The sequence below is a fragment of the Leucoraja erinacea genome, unplaced genomic scaffold, assembly GCF_028641065.1.
Source record: "Leucoraja erinacea ecotype New England unplaced genomic scaffold, Leri_hhj_1 Leri_87S, whole genome shotgun sequence".
NCBI lineage: Eukaryota > Metazoa > Chordata > Chondrichthyes > Rajiformes > Rajidae > Leucoraja > Leucoraja erinaceus.
Genome location: NW_026576817.1, coordinates 277,357 through 294,648, shown reverse-complemented (window position 1 = coordinate 294,648; position 17,292 = coordinate 277,357). Strand labels below are relative to the sequence as shown.

Sequence of the window (17,292 nt, the reverse complement as noted above, 5' to 3'; positions counted from 1 at the left end):
ATAAAGAAACATTAAAAACATTAAACATACTAAAAAAAAAAAATTGAAAAAAACTAACGCGCTGCTGACAGGGCTGCTGCCATTGCAGCGCCCCCACCTCCTACAGAATAACAGATGATCTCATGAATTTATACCCCATCCTCCTGCGCTCCATGGAATAGAGTCCCACCCTGCTTAACCTCTCCCTACAGCTCAGACACTCTAGTCCTGGCAACATCCTCGTAAATCCAGAGTGAGCACCACCGGAAATTGGAGGAGCAGCACCTCATATTCCGCTTGGGCAGTCTGCACCCTAGCGGCATAAACAATGACTTCTCCAATTTCCGGTAGCCCTTGCTGTCTCCTCCCCTTCTCAGCTCTCCCTCAACCGTCGGGCTCCTCCTCTTCCTTTTTCCTTTCTTCTCCCTCCACCCGCCCCCCCCCACCCTACATCAGTCTGAAGAAGGGTTTTGGCCCGAAACGTCACCTATTTCCTTCGCTCCATAGATGCTGCTGCACCCGCTAAGTTTCTCCAGCACTTTTGTCTACATTATGCTTATTGTATGTTTATTACTGATATTATGTGATGTAAGGTCTTGAAAGGCGCCATTAAATAAAATGCATTATTATTAAATGCAGGCAGGTGGGACATGTAGATGGGGAGAGATAGATCTGAAGGGTCCGTTTCAGGTCTGTATGACTCCCTGGTTGAAGTTACCAAGCAGAAAACAAGGTGAATAAGATCATAATTGATATCTCTGCCTTAAAAATATCCACTGACTTGGCCTCCACAGCCGTCCGTGGCAAAGAATCCCACAGATTCACCACCCTCTGACTAAAGAAATTCCAGCTAATCCCCTTCCTAGAAGAATGTCCTTTAATTATGAGGATATGACCTCTGGTCCTAGACCCACCCACTAAAGTAAAGTCAATTTATTTATATAGCACGTTTAAATCAACTCGCGTTGAGCCCAAAGTGCTTTACATAGAAAAAAATAAATAATTAAGCTTCCGTACATCCATAGAAAAATTAAAATTAAGAAAAAATGACACAACATATTGTATAATTCAACACAAACGTCCCCCCGCAACCTCTGTGATCACCCGAGGTCGGGGCCTATTTGTGGCCTCCGCAGCCAGTCCAATGTTTTCAGGCCCTCTTGCCAGAAAGCTGGAATGCCGGCATCGGGTGAACACTCCTCGGCGGCTTGGAAATGTCTGGAGCGGCCGCTTCCTCCCCGGAGACCGCGCGCGGCACCCGCAGTCTTCAGACCGCGCTGGTTGGAGCTCCGACTCTGGTGATCTCGAATCCCAGGCTCCGCGGTGTTTAAATCCAGCGCCGCCCGCCCGCGACTGGACGTTCCGCAGCCACAGCTCCTCGGATGTTGGGCGGCGGTCACAGTACTCCGGAGCTTACCGCACGGCGACCCGCTAAGGCATCACCCACTCCGTGTTGGTGTCCCAGCACTGCACCGCCGCCGAAGCTGTAGTCCCGGCTGATCCCGACAGGAAACGCTGCAACAGTCTGATGGTAGGCCGCGAGGAAGGGGCGAAGAAGCAGCTCGGAGGGAAATAATATATGTGTTTGAGAATGTGTGTGTATATACCTGCCTGAATGAATGTATATATATATTTTTTCCCTCGTGGTCAGGTTAGAAGCCGGGTCTGGACTAGGACTAGTGGGGTTGTAAGGAAAGATGGGCACTTACCCTGGGCAGCTCGTGGCCCCAGCTGAAGACGTCGACACCTATCAGAGAGAAGACCCTGTTGAGAGGCGGCAGGATCTGCTTGGTGATGTAGTATGTGGTGTTTAACCTCAGGCTGGGGTCCTGGAGCAGATCGATGGGCCGGCGCACCAGCTGAATGAGGGGCAGGCCCGGTGTCCCGTACACAATGACGTAGGCCACCCTCTCACCCACCCGTGGCTCCGAACGCCGGTCGTACGTCAGCATCCTCCTGTTGGCAGCAAGAGTGCATTAGTGGCTTACAGTCTTCAGTACTGAAAGGATTTACGAGGATGTTGCCAGGACTAGAGGGTGTGAGCTACAGGGAGAGGTTGAGTAGGCTGGGTCTCTATTCCTTGGATCGCAGGAGGATGAGGGGTGATCTGATAGAGGTGTACAAAATCTTGAGAGGAATAGATCGGGTAAACGCACAGAGTCTCTTGACCAGAGTAGATGAATCGAGAGGACAATCCCCTAATTTGAGGAAGGACATTCTTGCTATTGAGGGAGTGCAGCGTAGGTTCACAAGGTTAATTCCCGGGATGGCGGGACTGTCATATGCTGAGAGAATGGAGTGGCTGGGCTTGTACACTCTGGAGTTTAGAAGGATGAGAGGGCATCTTATTGAAACATATAAGATTATTAAGGGCTTGGACACGCTAGAGGCAGGAAACATGTTCCCGATGTTGGGGGAGTCCAGAACCAGGGGCCACAGTTTAAGAATAAGGGGTAAGCCATTTAGAACGGAGACGAGAAAACACTTTTTCTCACAGAGAGTGGTGAGTCTGTGGAATTCTCTGCCTCAGAGGGCGGTGGAGGCAGGTTCTCTGGATGCTTTCAAGAGAGAGCTAGATAGGGCTCTTAAACAATTAAACTCTTGACTCGAGTTCTGCAGCAACCAGCAGGTGGCATCAGATGGATTCGAGCTCTCCCCAAATGCCAGAGACAGCACTCGCGGAAACAGGCCCTACAGCCCACACTGCCCAGTCTTAACAAATGCCATCAAGGAAAAGATAAACGCACAACACACGCACATAGAGGCATCATTAAGTTATATTTACATTTCTGTTACACTCAACATATACACAGTTCTCAGCATATCCCTCCAAACCTGTCCTTTCCATGAACCTGTCTAAATGTTTCTTAAACATTGGGATAGTCCCAGCCTCAACTACCTCCTCTGGCATCTTGTTCCATACACCCACCACGCTCAAGTGTGAAAAAGTTACCCCTCAGATTCATATAAAAACTTTTCCCCGTCACCTTAAACCTGTGTCCTCTGGTCTTCGATTCACCTACTCTGGGCAAGAGACTCTGTGCATCTACCCGATCTATTCCTCTCATGATTTCTCAATGAATTAAAATTATTCTCTTGTGAATATAAGTATTAAATGAATGCTTTTGCTCCGACATCTGCAGTTAATGGTATTGTAACTGTGCTGATAAATAATGTTTTGTGCAGGCATTTAATGAATCATTTCAAATTTACTAGAAGTCTAATGAAACTTTTAATTACAATTTTTTACTTCAGGAAGATTTGGCAGATTGTCGAGAGATTGAGACGCAGCTGCGGGGGGGGGGGGGGGGGGGGGGGGGGGGGGGGGGGGGGGGGGGGGGGGGGGTAATTGATCGCGGTGTCATTTCCACATTATACGAGCCCTACTTTAACTGCAAGGCACTTGCTCCAAACTCCAGGGGTTTGTAGTGGCTGCAGGCAGAGTGGTGATTCACAGCCCACGACAGACGCACAGCAATCACTCGCTCAAACCAATCGTGAAAGGCCCGGATAGAGTGGATGTGGAGAGGATGTTTCCACTAGTGGGAGAGTCCAGGACCAGAGGGCACAGCCTCAGAATGAGAAGGACATACCATTAGAAAGATAAGGAGGTTCCCCCACATCTTTCCAAACCCCATAAACTCCAAACTAAATGCTGCTCCAGCATCAGCAATGTTGAAACATATAAGATTATTAAGGGTTTGGACACGCTAGAGGCAGGAAACATGTTCCCGATGTTGGGGGAGTCCAGAACCAGGGGCCACAGTTTAAGAATAAGGGATAAGCCATTTAGAACGGAGACAAGGAACACTTTTTCTCACAGAGTGGTGAGTCTGTGGAATTCTGTCTCAGAGGGCGGTGGAGGCCGGTTCTCTGGATGCTTTCAAGAGAGCTAGATTAGCGCAGTCAGGGGATATGGGGAGAAGGCAGGAACGGGGTACTGATTGGGGATGATCAGCCATGATCACATTGAATGGCAGTGCTGGCTCAAAGGGCCAAATGGCCTACTCCTGCACCTATTGTCTATTATCAGGGAGTTAAACCATGCAACCAGTCTCATTCTTAAGGGGTTGGACAGGCTAGATGCAGGAAGATTATTCCCGATGTTGGGGAAGTCCAGAACTAGGGGTCACAGTTTAAGGATAAGAGGGAAGACTTTTAGGACCGAGATGAGGAAAACATTTTTCACACAGAGAGTGGTGAATCTGTGGAATTTTCTGCCACAGAAGGTAGTTGAGGCCAGCTCATTGGCTATATTTAAGAGGGAGTTAGATGTGGCCCTTGTGGCTAAAGGGATCAGGGGGTATGGAGAGAAGGCAGGTACAGGATACTGAGTTGGATGATCAGCCATGATCATATCAAATGGCGGTGCAGGCTCGAACGGCCGAATGGCCTACTCCTGCACCTATTTTCTATGTTTCCCTTCCAGTTCCCATTCAAGACCAGGCAGAGACCAACCATCTATAAACGATGGGGGTTGGATAGAATGGATGTGGAGAGGATGTTTCCACTAGTGGGAGAGTCTAGGACTAGAGGACACAGCCTCTGAATAAAAGGACGTATCTTTAGGAAGGAGATGAGGAGGAATTTAGTCAGAGAGTGGTGAATCTATGGAATTCATTGCCACAGACGGCTGCGGAGGCCTAGATTGAAGCAAAGATTGACAGCTCATGTTCATGTTGTGGGAGCAGAATTAGGCCATTCGGCCACATCAAGTCTACTCCGCCATTCAATCATGGCTGATCTCTCTCCCTCTCAACCCCACTCTCCGGGTTCTCGGTTACTACGGGTGTCAGGGGTCACAGGGAGAAGGCAGGAGAATGGGGTTGAGAGGAAGAGATAGATCAACCATGCTTGAATAGCGGAGTAGGCTTGATGGGCTGAATGGCCTAATTCTGCTCCTATCACTTGTGAATGGGTGTGGGATTGGACTCACCGTGTGAGCTCGAGAGCAGGGACACAGGCTCCAGGGTGGTATGATCCGCTGCCCCGATACTCTTTGGCGAAGGTTAGGTCCTGGATGCTGGCCTTGCCTTCCAATACCTTCGTGCACTGCCTCTGAACGTACTGCTTGATCTGGCTGATGTCCCTCGTTTCAAACAGCAGCTTTATCGAGCGCTCCAAAATCTGTGGAAAAGATTCACAATTTCATTCACATGAAACAGCAGCATGGTGTCAGGATGCGTCACAGTTGGTTTGGGGACAGCTCTGCCCAAGGCTGCACGAAATTGTGGAGAGTTGTAAATGTAGCCCAGTGGATGTAGATGTAGCCCAGTCTATCACACACACCACACTCCCCACCATTGTAGATGTAGCCCAGTCCATCACACACACCACACTCCCCACCACTATAGATGTAGCCCAGTCCATCACACACACCACACTCCCCACCATTGTAGATGTAGCCCAGTCCATCACACACACCACACTCCCCACCATTGTAGATGTAGCCCAGTCCATCACACACACCACACTCCCCACCATTGTAGATGTAGCCCAGCCCATCACACACACCACACTCCCCACCATTGTAGATGTAGCCCAGTCCCACACACACCACACTCCCCACCATTGTAGATGTAGCCCAGCCCATCACACACACCACACTCCCCACCATTGTAGATGTAGCCCAGTCCCCACCATTGTAGATGTAGCCCAGTCCATCACACACACCACACTCCCCACCATTGTAGATGTAGTCCAGTCCATCACACACACCACACTCCCCACCATTGACTTCATCTACACTCCGTGGCCTTGTGAAAGCCCCACCCCGGTCATTCCTTCTTCTCCCCGCTCCCCAGACACAACTTTCACACAGATAGCGACGCAATCAGCCAGATGCAGAGAGACATTTACCCAGGGCATGGATAAGGGAGGGGAGTGGGATCAGGAACTAGAGGATATAGGTTTAAGGTGAGAGGGGCAAGATTTAGTTGAGTTTAGATAGTGCTAGAGTAACTCAGCAGGTCAGGCAGCATCTTTGGGGAACTTGGATGGGTGACGTTTCAGGTTGGGACCCATCCTCCTCACACTGATTGAAGCATGCACAGAGTAGGGGTCGGGGAATCAAGAACCAGACCACAGATTTAAGGTGAGAGGGGAAAGATTGGAGACAAACTCTAAGGGGAAACCTTTCCCACACAGGGGGCGATGGGTTTATACCAGAGGAAGTCATTGAGGCAGGTACAGTAACAACATTTAAAAGGTTGACTCCATCTACACCTCACGCTGCCTCGGCAAGGCCAGCAGCATCATCAAGGACCAGTCTCACCTCGGCCACTCCCTCTTCTCCCCTCTCCCATCAGGCAAGAGGCACAGAAGTGTGAAAATGCACACCTCCAGATTCAGGGACAGTTTCTTCCTGGCTGAATAAGGGGCAAGCTATTTAGAACAGAGATGAAGAAACACTTTTTCATACAGAGAGTGGTGAGTCTGTGGAATTCTCTGCCTCAGAGGGCGGTGGAGGCAGGTTCTCTGGATACTTTCAAGAGAGAGCTAGATAGGGCTCTTAAAGATAGCGGAGTCAGGGGATATGGGGAGAAGGCAGGAACGGAGTACTGATTGGGGATGATCAGTCATGATCACAATGAATGGCGGTGCTGGTTCGAAGGGCCGAATGGCCTCCTCCTGCATCTATTGTCTATCTTTAATTGAACTTTATCTTGCACTAAACATAATACCCTTTATCCGTACACTATGATTGTAATCATGTAGTTTTTCCAACAACTAGCAAAAACAATGAAGAATTCACATTGTAGACAATCGGAAGGGAAAATTTATGATAACTGGTTCTGATTTTATTAAAAATCATCGTTAATATTTGTGATAACTGTGTTCATTTATTGTTCTTCACGTATGTAACCGATAGAGGGGAAAGTGGAAGGCGATTGAAGGGAGCAGTGCAAGTGAAGAGAGACGTCATCGTACCTTGGATACAGCAGAGCAGGAGTCCCGTCGCACGGTCTCAATTCCCTTGGCATCAAAGACAGGATCTTTCTGGTCCAAACTCTCGTACATATAGCCAACATACCTCTTCTTTGATTGTAAGACACATGGTAAATAAACCTATTAATGAAGAGTTTTAAAAACAAAACAAGATGACCGTTAGAGTTAAACATTAATCCAACAAAACATCAGAAACACATCCAAATGTGATTCATTTAAGGCAACTGCAATGACCATGTATCCACATTTCCCACTGGGACTTTCAGAGTGAATGGTGGGAGCCTGGGGAGTGATGCAGAACAGAGGGACGTTGAGGTACAAGTACACAATTCCCGGAAAAGTGGTCTCGCAGCTGGACAGGGTTGTGATGAAGATTTTTGGAACAAGGGCCTTCATCAGTCAGGTTGTCAGGTTCACAAGTTGGGACAATATGTTGCACTTGTACAAGGCGTTGGTGTCATAAAGTCATACAGCGTGGAAACAGGCCCTTTGGCCCAACTTCCCCACCCCGGCCAACACACTGGTCCCATCTATACCACGTTTGGTCCATATCTCTCCAAACCTATCCTATACACTGTACCTCAAGTCAAGTCAAGTTCATTCGTCACATACACATACGAGATGTGCAGTGAAATGAAAAGTGGCAATGCTCGCGGACTTTGTTCAAAAAGACAAACAAACAAACTACAAACAGAATGGAACAGAATCACAAATCACATATTACATATTTGTGGGAGGGAGGGAAGAAAAAGGAAAAAAAACAGCAATTTTAAAAAGACACCACACAACAGTAAAATGGTTCAGTAAAGTTAGTCCCTGGAGAGATAGGCGTTTACAGTCCTAATGGCTTCTGGGAAGAAACTCCTTGTCAACCTCTCCGTTCTCACAGCATGGCAACGGAGGCGTTTGCCTGACCGCAGCAGCTGGAACAGTCCGTTGCAGGGGTGGAGGGGTCTCCCATGATCTTGTTGGCTCTGGAGTTGCACCTTCTGATGTATAGAAATGTCTAAAATATCTTAAATGTCCCAATAGTACCTGCCTCCACTACCTCATCCAACAGCTCGTTCCAAAGACTTACAGGTTTGTAGATTAATTGGCCTCTGTAAATTGTCCCTAGTGTGTAGGGACAGAACGAGTGTGAACGGGTGATGGATGGTCAGCCTGGGCTCGGTGCGCCGGTCCCATTTCAAACAAAATCAAACGTACCTTTTCGAATTTCAGCTTGACAGGCTTTGGATTAGTGGCAGTCACTGTGTCTGCGATGTCTTCCCCGATGCGAAAAGCTTGCTCCTTGGTGGCTCCTTTCAACAGCACAAACATGCTGCAGGAGAGAGGAATCAGCTCAAAACAAAGATCACAACAAAACCACCTACAGCTGTGTTGAGCAAAACTCAGCGTGTTGGAGTAACTCAGCGGGTCAGGCAGCATCTGTGGAGAACATGGATAGGTGACGTTTCACAGAGTGCTGGAGTAACTCAGCGGGTCAGGCAGCATCTGTGGAGAACATGGATAGGTGACGTTTCACAGAGTGCTGGAGTAACTCAGCGGGCAGGCAGCATCTGAGAACATGGATTCTTGTTTCACAGAGGAGTATAATTCAGCGGGTCAGGCAGCATCTGTGGAGAACATGGATAGGCGCTGTTTCGGGCCGAGACCCTTCTTTCGACTGATTCAGAATGGTCAGATGTGAAATGTCACCTGTCCATCCATCTTGATGCTGCCTGACCCGCTCGCTAAGTTGCTCCAGGACAGTTTTGCTGAAGAATGCAGCATGTGCAGTTCCTTTATATGTGCATTGTTGACTTGCTTTTTATTAGCCAAATGGGCTTCTTGAACTATCATTCCCCAGGTATTTTGAATGACTTTTTTATCAGCGTTTATGGTTAGTTCTGTACTAATGGAACAAGGGATTAATTGCTCAAACAATACAAGGTTAATTCCCGGGATGGCGGGACTGTCATATGCTGAGAGAATGGAGCAGATGGGCTTGTACACTCTGGAGTTTAAAAGGATGAGAGGATATCTCATTGAAACATAAAAGATTGTTAAGGGTTTGGACACACTAGAGGCAGGAAACATGTTCCTTGTGTTGGGGGAGTTCAGAACCAGGGGCCACAGTTTAAGAATAAGGGGTAAGCCATTTAGAACGGAGATGAGGAAACACTTTTTCTCACTGCGAGTTGTGAGTCTGTGGAATTCTCTGCCACAGAAGGCAGTGGAGGCGGTTCTCTGGATGATTTTTTTAATCAATTAATCAGTGCAGTGAAATGAACTTTCAAGAGAGCTAATTAGGGCCCTTGATGATAGAGGAGTCAGGGGATATGCGGAGAAGGCAGGAACGGGGTACTGATTGGGGATGATCAGCCATGATCACATTGAATGGCGGTGCGGCTGGAAGGGTCGAATGGCCTACTCCTACACTTATTGTATTTAAAAAAATATATTTTTATTAGAAGTACAGTAAATTACAATAATACACATCAGATATATCTTATTACATTATGTTGTACCACTTCGTTTTTCGAGCTTTAAAAAAGATAGAAATAAAAGAAGTAAGGAAAGTGAGCAAGAATCGTGAAGGTGCAGGAAAGTGTTGGGAAAAGAAAGCCCCTTAGGGAAGAAGTTAGAGAAGGAAGTAAAGAAAGGAAATAAGACCCTAGAAAGAAAAGAAAAAAAAGGAAAAACAATCGCTCTAATGTAACACAAAACTCGCAAAAAAGGATATACCAACCGTGTATTTTTTATTTTTTTAAATTTATTTTATACCCCCCGTTACCAGATCCTGGTATCATTTATACTTTAAATTACTATTGCACCTTATGCTTGTAATAATTCCATAAATGCAGACCACGTCTTTTGGAAGTGGTCTGCTTTTGCCTGCAAGGAGGAGTCTCATCTCTTCCAAGTGTAGTGTTTCGAACATGTTTGAAATCCACATTTTTATTGTTGGTATTGGAGCATTTTTCCAAAATTCGAGTATAAGCTTTCCCCCCCATTATTAGCCCGTAATTAAGTAAGTTCTTTTGAAACACCACCTATTGTATTTTGAGCCTGTTTTTGTCATGATCTCTACTTTTGAATCATTTATATCTAATTGGATAGAATTTCCTACATTAATTACATGGTCATTAAATAGCGATTTAGAATTGGATACCTGTCAGTGTCTCCGTATACAACACGAGCTCCCCACTTCTTTGTCTCGTTCACCAACTTTATTGCACGCTCCAATGTTTCTCTGGCCTTGAGAACAATGCTGTCACCAATCTACAAGAAAAGAGGCAAGTTACTTTCTCTGCAGCCAGAACAACACGATTTCTCATTCCGGAAACTCACCCAAGGCAAGCTTTTATAAGATAAAGGGGGGGATAATGACAAATGCTACCCCTCATCTTTACTCAAGGGGTAATTTACAGTGGTAATTCAGGTACCAGTCCTTTGGGCAGTGGGAGGAACAGGAGCACCCAGAGGAAATCATAGAAACATGGAAAAATAGGTGCAGGAGTAGGCCATTCGGCCCTTCGAGCCAGCACCGCCATTCATTGTGATCATGGCTGATTGTCCCCAATCAATAACCCGTGCCTGCCTTCTCCCCATATCCCTTGATTCCACTAGCCCCTAGAGCTCTAGCTAACTCTCTCTTAAATCCATCCAGTGATTTGGCCTCCACTGCCCTCTGTGGCAGGGAATTCCACAAATTCACAACTCAATGGGTGAAAAAGTATTTTCTCACCTCAGTTTTAAATGGCCTCCCCTTTATTCTAAGACTGTGGCCCTTGGTTCTGAACTCGCCCAACATTGGGAACATTTTTCCTGCATCTAGCTTGTCCAGCCCTTTTATAATTTTATATGTTTCTATAAGATCCCCCCCCCCCTCATCCTTCTAAACTCCCATGAATACAAGCCTAGTCTTTTCAATCTTTCCTCATATGACAGTCCCGCCATCCCAAGGATCAATCTCGTGAACCTACGCTGCACTGCCTCAAATTAGAAGACCAAAGTACGCAATACTCCAGATGTGGTCCTACCAGAGCCCTATACAACTGCAGAAGAACCTCTCTACTCCTATACTGAAATCCTCTTTTTATGAAAGCCAACATTCCATTAGCTTTCTTCACTGCCTGCTGTACCTGCAAGCTAACTTTCCGTGACTGGTGTACAAGGAAGCCCAGGTCTTGCTGTACCTCCCCCTTACCTAAACTAACCCCATTGAGATAATAATCTGCCCTCTTGTTTTTGCCGCCAAAGTGGATAGCCTCACATTTATCTATATTATACTGCATCTGCCACGCATCTGCCCACTCACTCAACCTGTCCAGGTCACCCTGCAACCTCCTAACGTCCTCTTCACAGTTCACACTGCCACCCAGCTTTGTGTCATCCGCAAACTTGTCAGTGTTGCTCCTAATTCCCTCTTCCAAATCATTAATATATATGGTAAACAGTTGTGGCCACATATGATCATGGGTGACCATCTAAAAAGGTGAAGAGGTTTCTCCTCATCTCAGTCCTAATTGGCCATCCCCTTATTTTTAAACTGTGGCCCCTGGTTTTGGACTCCCCCAACATCGGGAACATGTTTCCTGCATCTACCTTGTCCAATCCTCGAAGAATTTTATACGTTTCTATAAGATGCTCTCTCATCCTTCTAAAGTCCAGTGGATACAATCCCAGTCGACACATTCTTTCATATGTCAGTCCCGCCATTCTGCGGCAGAGAATTCCACACTCACAACTCTCTGTGAAAAAGTGTTTCCTCATCTCCGTTCTAAATGGCTTTTTAGAAGGATGAGAGGGTATCTCATTGAAACCTATAAGATTGTGAAGGGTTTGGACACGCTAGAGGCGTTCAATGTGATCATGGCTGATCATCCCCAATCAGTACCCCGTTCCTGCCTTCTCCCCATATCCCCTGACTCCACTATTTTTAAGAGCCCAATCTAGCTCTCTCTTGAAAGCATCCAGAGAACCGGCCTCCACTGCCCTCTGAGGCAGAGAATTCCACAGACTCACCACTCTCTGTGAGAAAAAGTGTTTCCTCATCTCGTTTCTAAATGGCTTACCCCTTATTCTTAAACTGTGGTCCCTGGTTCTGGACTCCCCCCAACATCGGGAACATGTTCCCTGCCTCCTGCCTTAACAATCTTATATGTTTCAATGAGATTCCCTCTCATCTTCTAAACTCCATAGTGTACAAGCCCAGCTGCTCTATTCTCTCAGCATATGACAGTCCCGCCATCCCGGGAATTAACCTTGAGAACCTACGCTGCACTCCCTCAATAGCAAGAATGCCCTTCCTCAAAATAGGAGACCAAAATTCCACACAATACTCCAGGTGTGGTCTCACTAGGGCCCTGTACAACAGCGGTAGGACCTCCTTGCTCCTAATCTTTGCTCCTAAACTCAAATCCTCTCGCATTGAAGGCCAACATGCCATTTTATTTCAAAGTCACGTGAGTGACTACGTGAAGAAGCCCGCCCCCCGCCGTCAATGCCTAGCGCATGGCGCGAGTCGAAGCAGTTTTCGCACTGCTTGTCAAAGTAAGTCAATTTTCTTCGGGCCGCTCTATAGCGTGCCCAAAGTAGCTTTGGAGGCGGCCGGGTTTTCGGACGCCGTGGAAGCTCCACTGGAGCTAGAGTTAGTAGGATTTTTTCGCCGCAGTTTGAGCTCTTCGACGGGAGTAGGCGGCTGAAATTATAAGGCTCCATGCGGCTGTTGGCGTTATGGTCTGCACGGCAGCAGACGGCCCGGATGGGAGAGCAACGGCTAGGATAAGTTGTTGCAGCTGCCAGCATCACAGCTCCATACAGTCAGAGACAGCGTGAGGCTCTGTAAGGAGCTTACATTCATAAATTGCGGCTGCCGGCAGCCAGGTCTATTTTCACTGCAGGAGATTTCCAGCAGCAGGTGAGTTTTTAAAATAGCCACTGCCCACAGCTACCGCTTAGGTAGCTCAGCCTGCTGTATCACCAAACAATTTTAACATAGTTACTGCTACAGCTACGCTGCAACTACATATAGTGTACACTTTAAATTGGACAGCTATTATAGAGTTAGCATTTATAACAGTTGCCACAGGGTCACGTTTGTGACTATCGTAGCCGATTGCATTCTATAAGTCAGGTTTAATTCTTTGGCAATATCACAAATATGTCTTATCATGCCAATTTACTTTATGTTTTTTAAAAGAGATAATTACAAGGGACATTTATTATCACTTACACCAATGGTGTAGTGGAATTGGACTTGCCATTGCAGTCCAGAGCTCCTGGCTTGGGAAGCTTTGTTTGAGCTGTGCCTATCAGACACCTGTGGGAGCTACACCTGGTGGCCTCATGGTAATGTCCGCTCATTAGAGGGGACTGAGGAAAGACTCCAACTATATGCATATCAATAAAGTAATCAAATCTCTGATTTAAAAAGGATAGGGTTGTTTTAGACATATAAACGTCATTGCCTATGCCAACAGCTGGCAGGGTTGCAGCATTTCTCCCACTCTGTCTGGCGTATGGGGGCCAGAGGCGCTCCAGTCCTTCCCTGTAATACTCCGTTGGCTCCAGAAGGGAGCAAGGACTCAGAGTCACTAGCACGTGCAGTCTGTTTGATAAATGATGATAACAACAGAGCACCGATCTGCAGCTAGTCTCGGTTTGGCTGCTAAAGGAAGCAGCCTGACTACCCCAAGTCGGGGCAAAGTCATAGCCAAGTCTTGGGACATCTATGCCAGATATGATTGGGATTTGTCCCCATTAGAACATCTGGTGAATCAAATTATAACACAAGGAATGCTCCGTCTTACGAAGGCATGTCAGGCAGCAGCTCCTGGTTCAGGGTTGCAAATTTCCTCCCACTCGGTTGAACGTAGTGGTGGAGATGGTGCCAAAGTATATGCACACATGCCTGAGGCAGCTCCTGGCTCAGGGTTGCATAAGTCCTCCCACTCGGATGTATGAAGTGATGGCGATGGAGCCGTATATATTATGCCCCGTATAATGCGGAAGCATGCACAGGCAGTTCAAGTCATATGCCTGTAGCTGCCCTGGTTACAAGGTTCGTATTTTCCTCCCACCCGAAAGACTATCAGAGATAGTGTCACAAAATATGCTCGGTATTATGGAAGCATGCACAGACAGTCCGAGGCATACGGATATGGCAACGCCTGGTTCAAGGTGCAATTTTTCTCCCACTCTAAGAGAGTGTCAGAGATCAGTACGGACTGACTCCAAACATGAGCATGTGCCGGGATCCCAGGCTTTAATGCATGTTGTATGACAATCGCATGAGGAAAAGCCGTGTGCTCTTGCCTCTAAAATTGCTGCTCCCTCGGGGACAGACAAGCCACTACAAGAGAAGTTGGCCAGCGGCATCACCTATCTAACAGAAATGACAAGCAAAGAAACATAGAAAATGGGTGCAGGAGTAGGCCATTCGGCCCTTCGAGCCTGCACCGCCATTCAATATGATCATGGCTGATCATCCAACTCAGTATCCTGTACCTGCCTTCTCTCCATACCCCCTGATCCCTTTAGCCACAAGGGCCACATCTAACTCCCTCTTAAATATAGCCAATGAACTGGCCTCAACTACATTCTGTCGCAGAGAGTTCCAGGGATTCACCACTCTCTGTGTGAAAAATGTTTTTCTCATCTCGGTCCTAAAGGATTTTCCCTTTATCCTTAAACTGTGACCCCTTGTCCTGGACTTCCCCAACATCGGGAACAATCTTCCTGCATCTAGCCTGTCCAACCCCTTAAGAATTTTGTACGTTTCTATAAGACCCTCCTCAATCTTCTAAATTCTAGCGAGTACAAGCCGAGTCTATCCAGTCTTTCTTCATATGAAAGTCCTGACATCCCTGGAATCACTCAAGCATGATGGACAGGGTCTTCAAATGGAACTTTGCTGAAGCTCCAACAAAGGAAATCGACCTGGGGTTCGGGACGCTGGTAAGTAAGGTCTCGTTATTACCTCCGTAAACTCCGAAATGGAGCAGTCTATCGGTCCAGGTTGGGTTTACTGCCAGAATGGGCTGTCTAGTCGTGTTTTCACTGTCTCTGGGATAAGATCAGGTTGATGTAGAGACATTGGTAAAGTGCCTTGCACGGTAACCTCTGTAAGTTCCAAGTAGGAACAGTTTGGTCACCCTGGATCAGGGTAGACCATCATGAAACTGGCTGGCCATACAAGTCATAGGGAACAGAGAGGCACTGCTTCGTCACCTATGAGAGGTTATCTGACTGCTCAATAGAATAAAGTAGTTGAAGTTTTCTCAACATATGGTTTATTTCTCCTCAGTTAGTATAGTTACTGGTTCATTGGAATCATCATTGCCATCCTCTCTGGGACAGGTAGTTACCAGCAGGAAGCTCGTCTGGCATATAATATAACTTTATCTGATCTGCAGGTTCATGTTGTGATTCAACAATGTATTCATAATAATCCATAGACTCTCAATACCAGTATTACTGAGTGGTGGGTCGAAGAGATTGTGTTATGCACTCTGGAGACTTAGATATGTGGTCTCAGTCAAAGGACTGCGAGGTATTCCTGATTCAGCCTTGCATTATACTAATCTCCACTCTGAAGGGAAACGCTACGTATTCATAGTCACTCTTAGTCAAGAGTTGACAGGGAGCTCGTATGATCACACCTAGGGAGACTGTGATTTCAGCTCTAGTCATTAGCTGCTGATTATATATTATCAGCGATATGTATGAATAGCTAGATAATGCATCTTCCGCGGGTATGAAAGCCGAAAACATTTCCGACCCTAGGATCATAGAAACATAGACAATAGGTGCAGGAGTAGAGGCCATTCGGCCCTTCGAGCCTGCACCGCCATTCAATATGATCATGGCTGATCATCCAACTCAGTATCCTGTAGCTGCCTTCTCTCCATACCCCCTGATCCCTTTAGCCACACGGGCCACATCTAACTCCATCTTAAATATAGCCAATGAACTGGCCTCAACTACATTCTGTGGCAGAGAATTCCAGAGATTTACCACTCTGTGTAAAAAAATGTTTTTCTCATCTCAGTCCTAAAAGGTTTCCCCTTTATCCTTAAACTGTGACCCCTTATTTTGGACTTCCCCAACATCGGGAACAATCTTCCTGCATCCAGCCTGTCCAACCCTTTAAGAATTTTGTAAGTTTCAATAAGATCCCCCCTCAATCTTCTAAATTCTAGCGAGTACAAACCGAGTCTATCCATTCGTTCTTCATATGAAAGTCCTGACATCCCAGGAATCAGTCTGGTGAACCTTCTCTGTACTCCCTCTATGGCAAGAATGTCCTTATAGATCAATAGAGGTACATCAGTTCCGAGGGCAATCAGTGACAAATCATCCGAGGGTGAGTGGTCTGGCCAAGGACTAGAGGGGTATATTTCTTAAGATTACAGAAATATGGTGCAGGCCGAATCGGTTAGCATTAGGCTAATCAAATTGTGGGTTTACTTACCCAGTCTAAGATGGATGATTGGGTGTCTGCAATTTAACTGACTCAGGGAATCGATCTTGTAGTTGCATAATCTGTCATATCTATACACATAGGCACAGATTCTGCTGTTTAATAACAAAGCTAGTGGTGAAAGCCTATGCTGCCCTTCTCAGATTAATAGGCATTATGTCATCGAGTTTTAGGTATTATGCAAAATTGCAAATGATAAAACTTATGAGTTGTCGGTAGATATCTTTTGCGATATTACAAATGAGGCAACATGAAATTTAACAGTGCCAATTTGCCTATTCAACCACGCCATGGTAGGCGGCTGAAGCAACTCTTATTTACTCATTCACGTGTGACGGCTGGGACAGCCTGTCTTCTCGGGCAGCTAGCTCTGCACGATTGTATGAGAACCTTGTGAACAACATATGTGAGTCAATTAAACTATACGGAAGTAAGGGGTGCACGCACACTTCCAGTTTGAGCCTAGAGGAGGTGGAACGGACAGCACAATTGACTGGGGATTGTCTCCGATGCCTTCTAGGACCCACAAACATAGAAACTCTGGTCAAGAAGTAGCTCACAGTTCGGCCCTTCGAGCCTGCACCGCCATTCAATAAGGTCCATCTGTCATCCAACTCAGTATCCTGGTGAACTGCCTTCTCTCCATACCCCTGCACCCCTTAGCCAGCAAGGGCCACATCTAACCCTATTAAATATAGCCAATGAACTGGCCTCGACTACCCTCTGTGGCAGAGAGTTCCAGAGATTCACCACTCTCTGTGTGAAAAAAGTTCTTCTCATCACGGTTTTAAAGGATTTCCCCATTATCCTTAATACCATTAGTGGGACTTAAATGATTAGTTATTCACCCACTATTCTCTAACGTTATACAGGGTGTCTTTTATTTGACCACTCTA

The 17,292-nt window shown here is 46.5% G+C and overlaps 1 protein-coding gene across 1 annotated transcript in view; it reads right to left on the bottom strand.

Moving 5' to 3' along the window:
• The window catches only part of rev3l (REV3 like, DNA directed polymerase zeta catalytic subunit), a 223,002-nt gene that overhangs the window by 4,399 nt on the left and 201,311 nt on the right, over positions 1–17,292 (bottom strand). The window contains exons 26-30 of the mRNA XM_055631707.1: positions 10,082–10,191; positions 8,134–8,248; positions 6,910–7,047; positions 4,916–5,106; positions 1,689–1,935 (exon numbers count right to left, since the gene is read on the bottom strand). Coding sequence (XP_055487682.1) covers positions 1,689–1,935; positions 4,916–5,106; positions 6,910–7,047; positions 8,134–8,248; positions 10,082–10,191 — 801 coding nt within the window. The remainder of the gene's footprint in view (positions 1–1,688; positions 1,936–4,915; positions 5,107–6,909; positions 7,048–8,133; positions 8,249–10,081; positions 10,192–17,292) is intronic.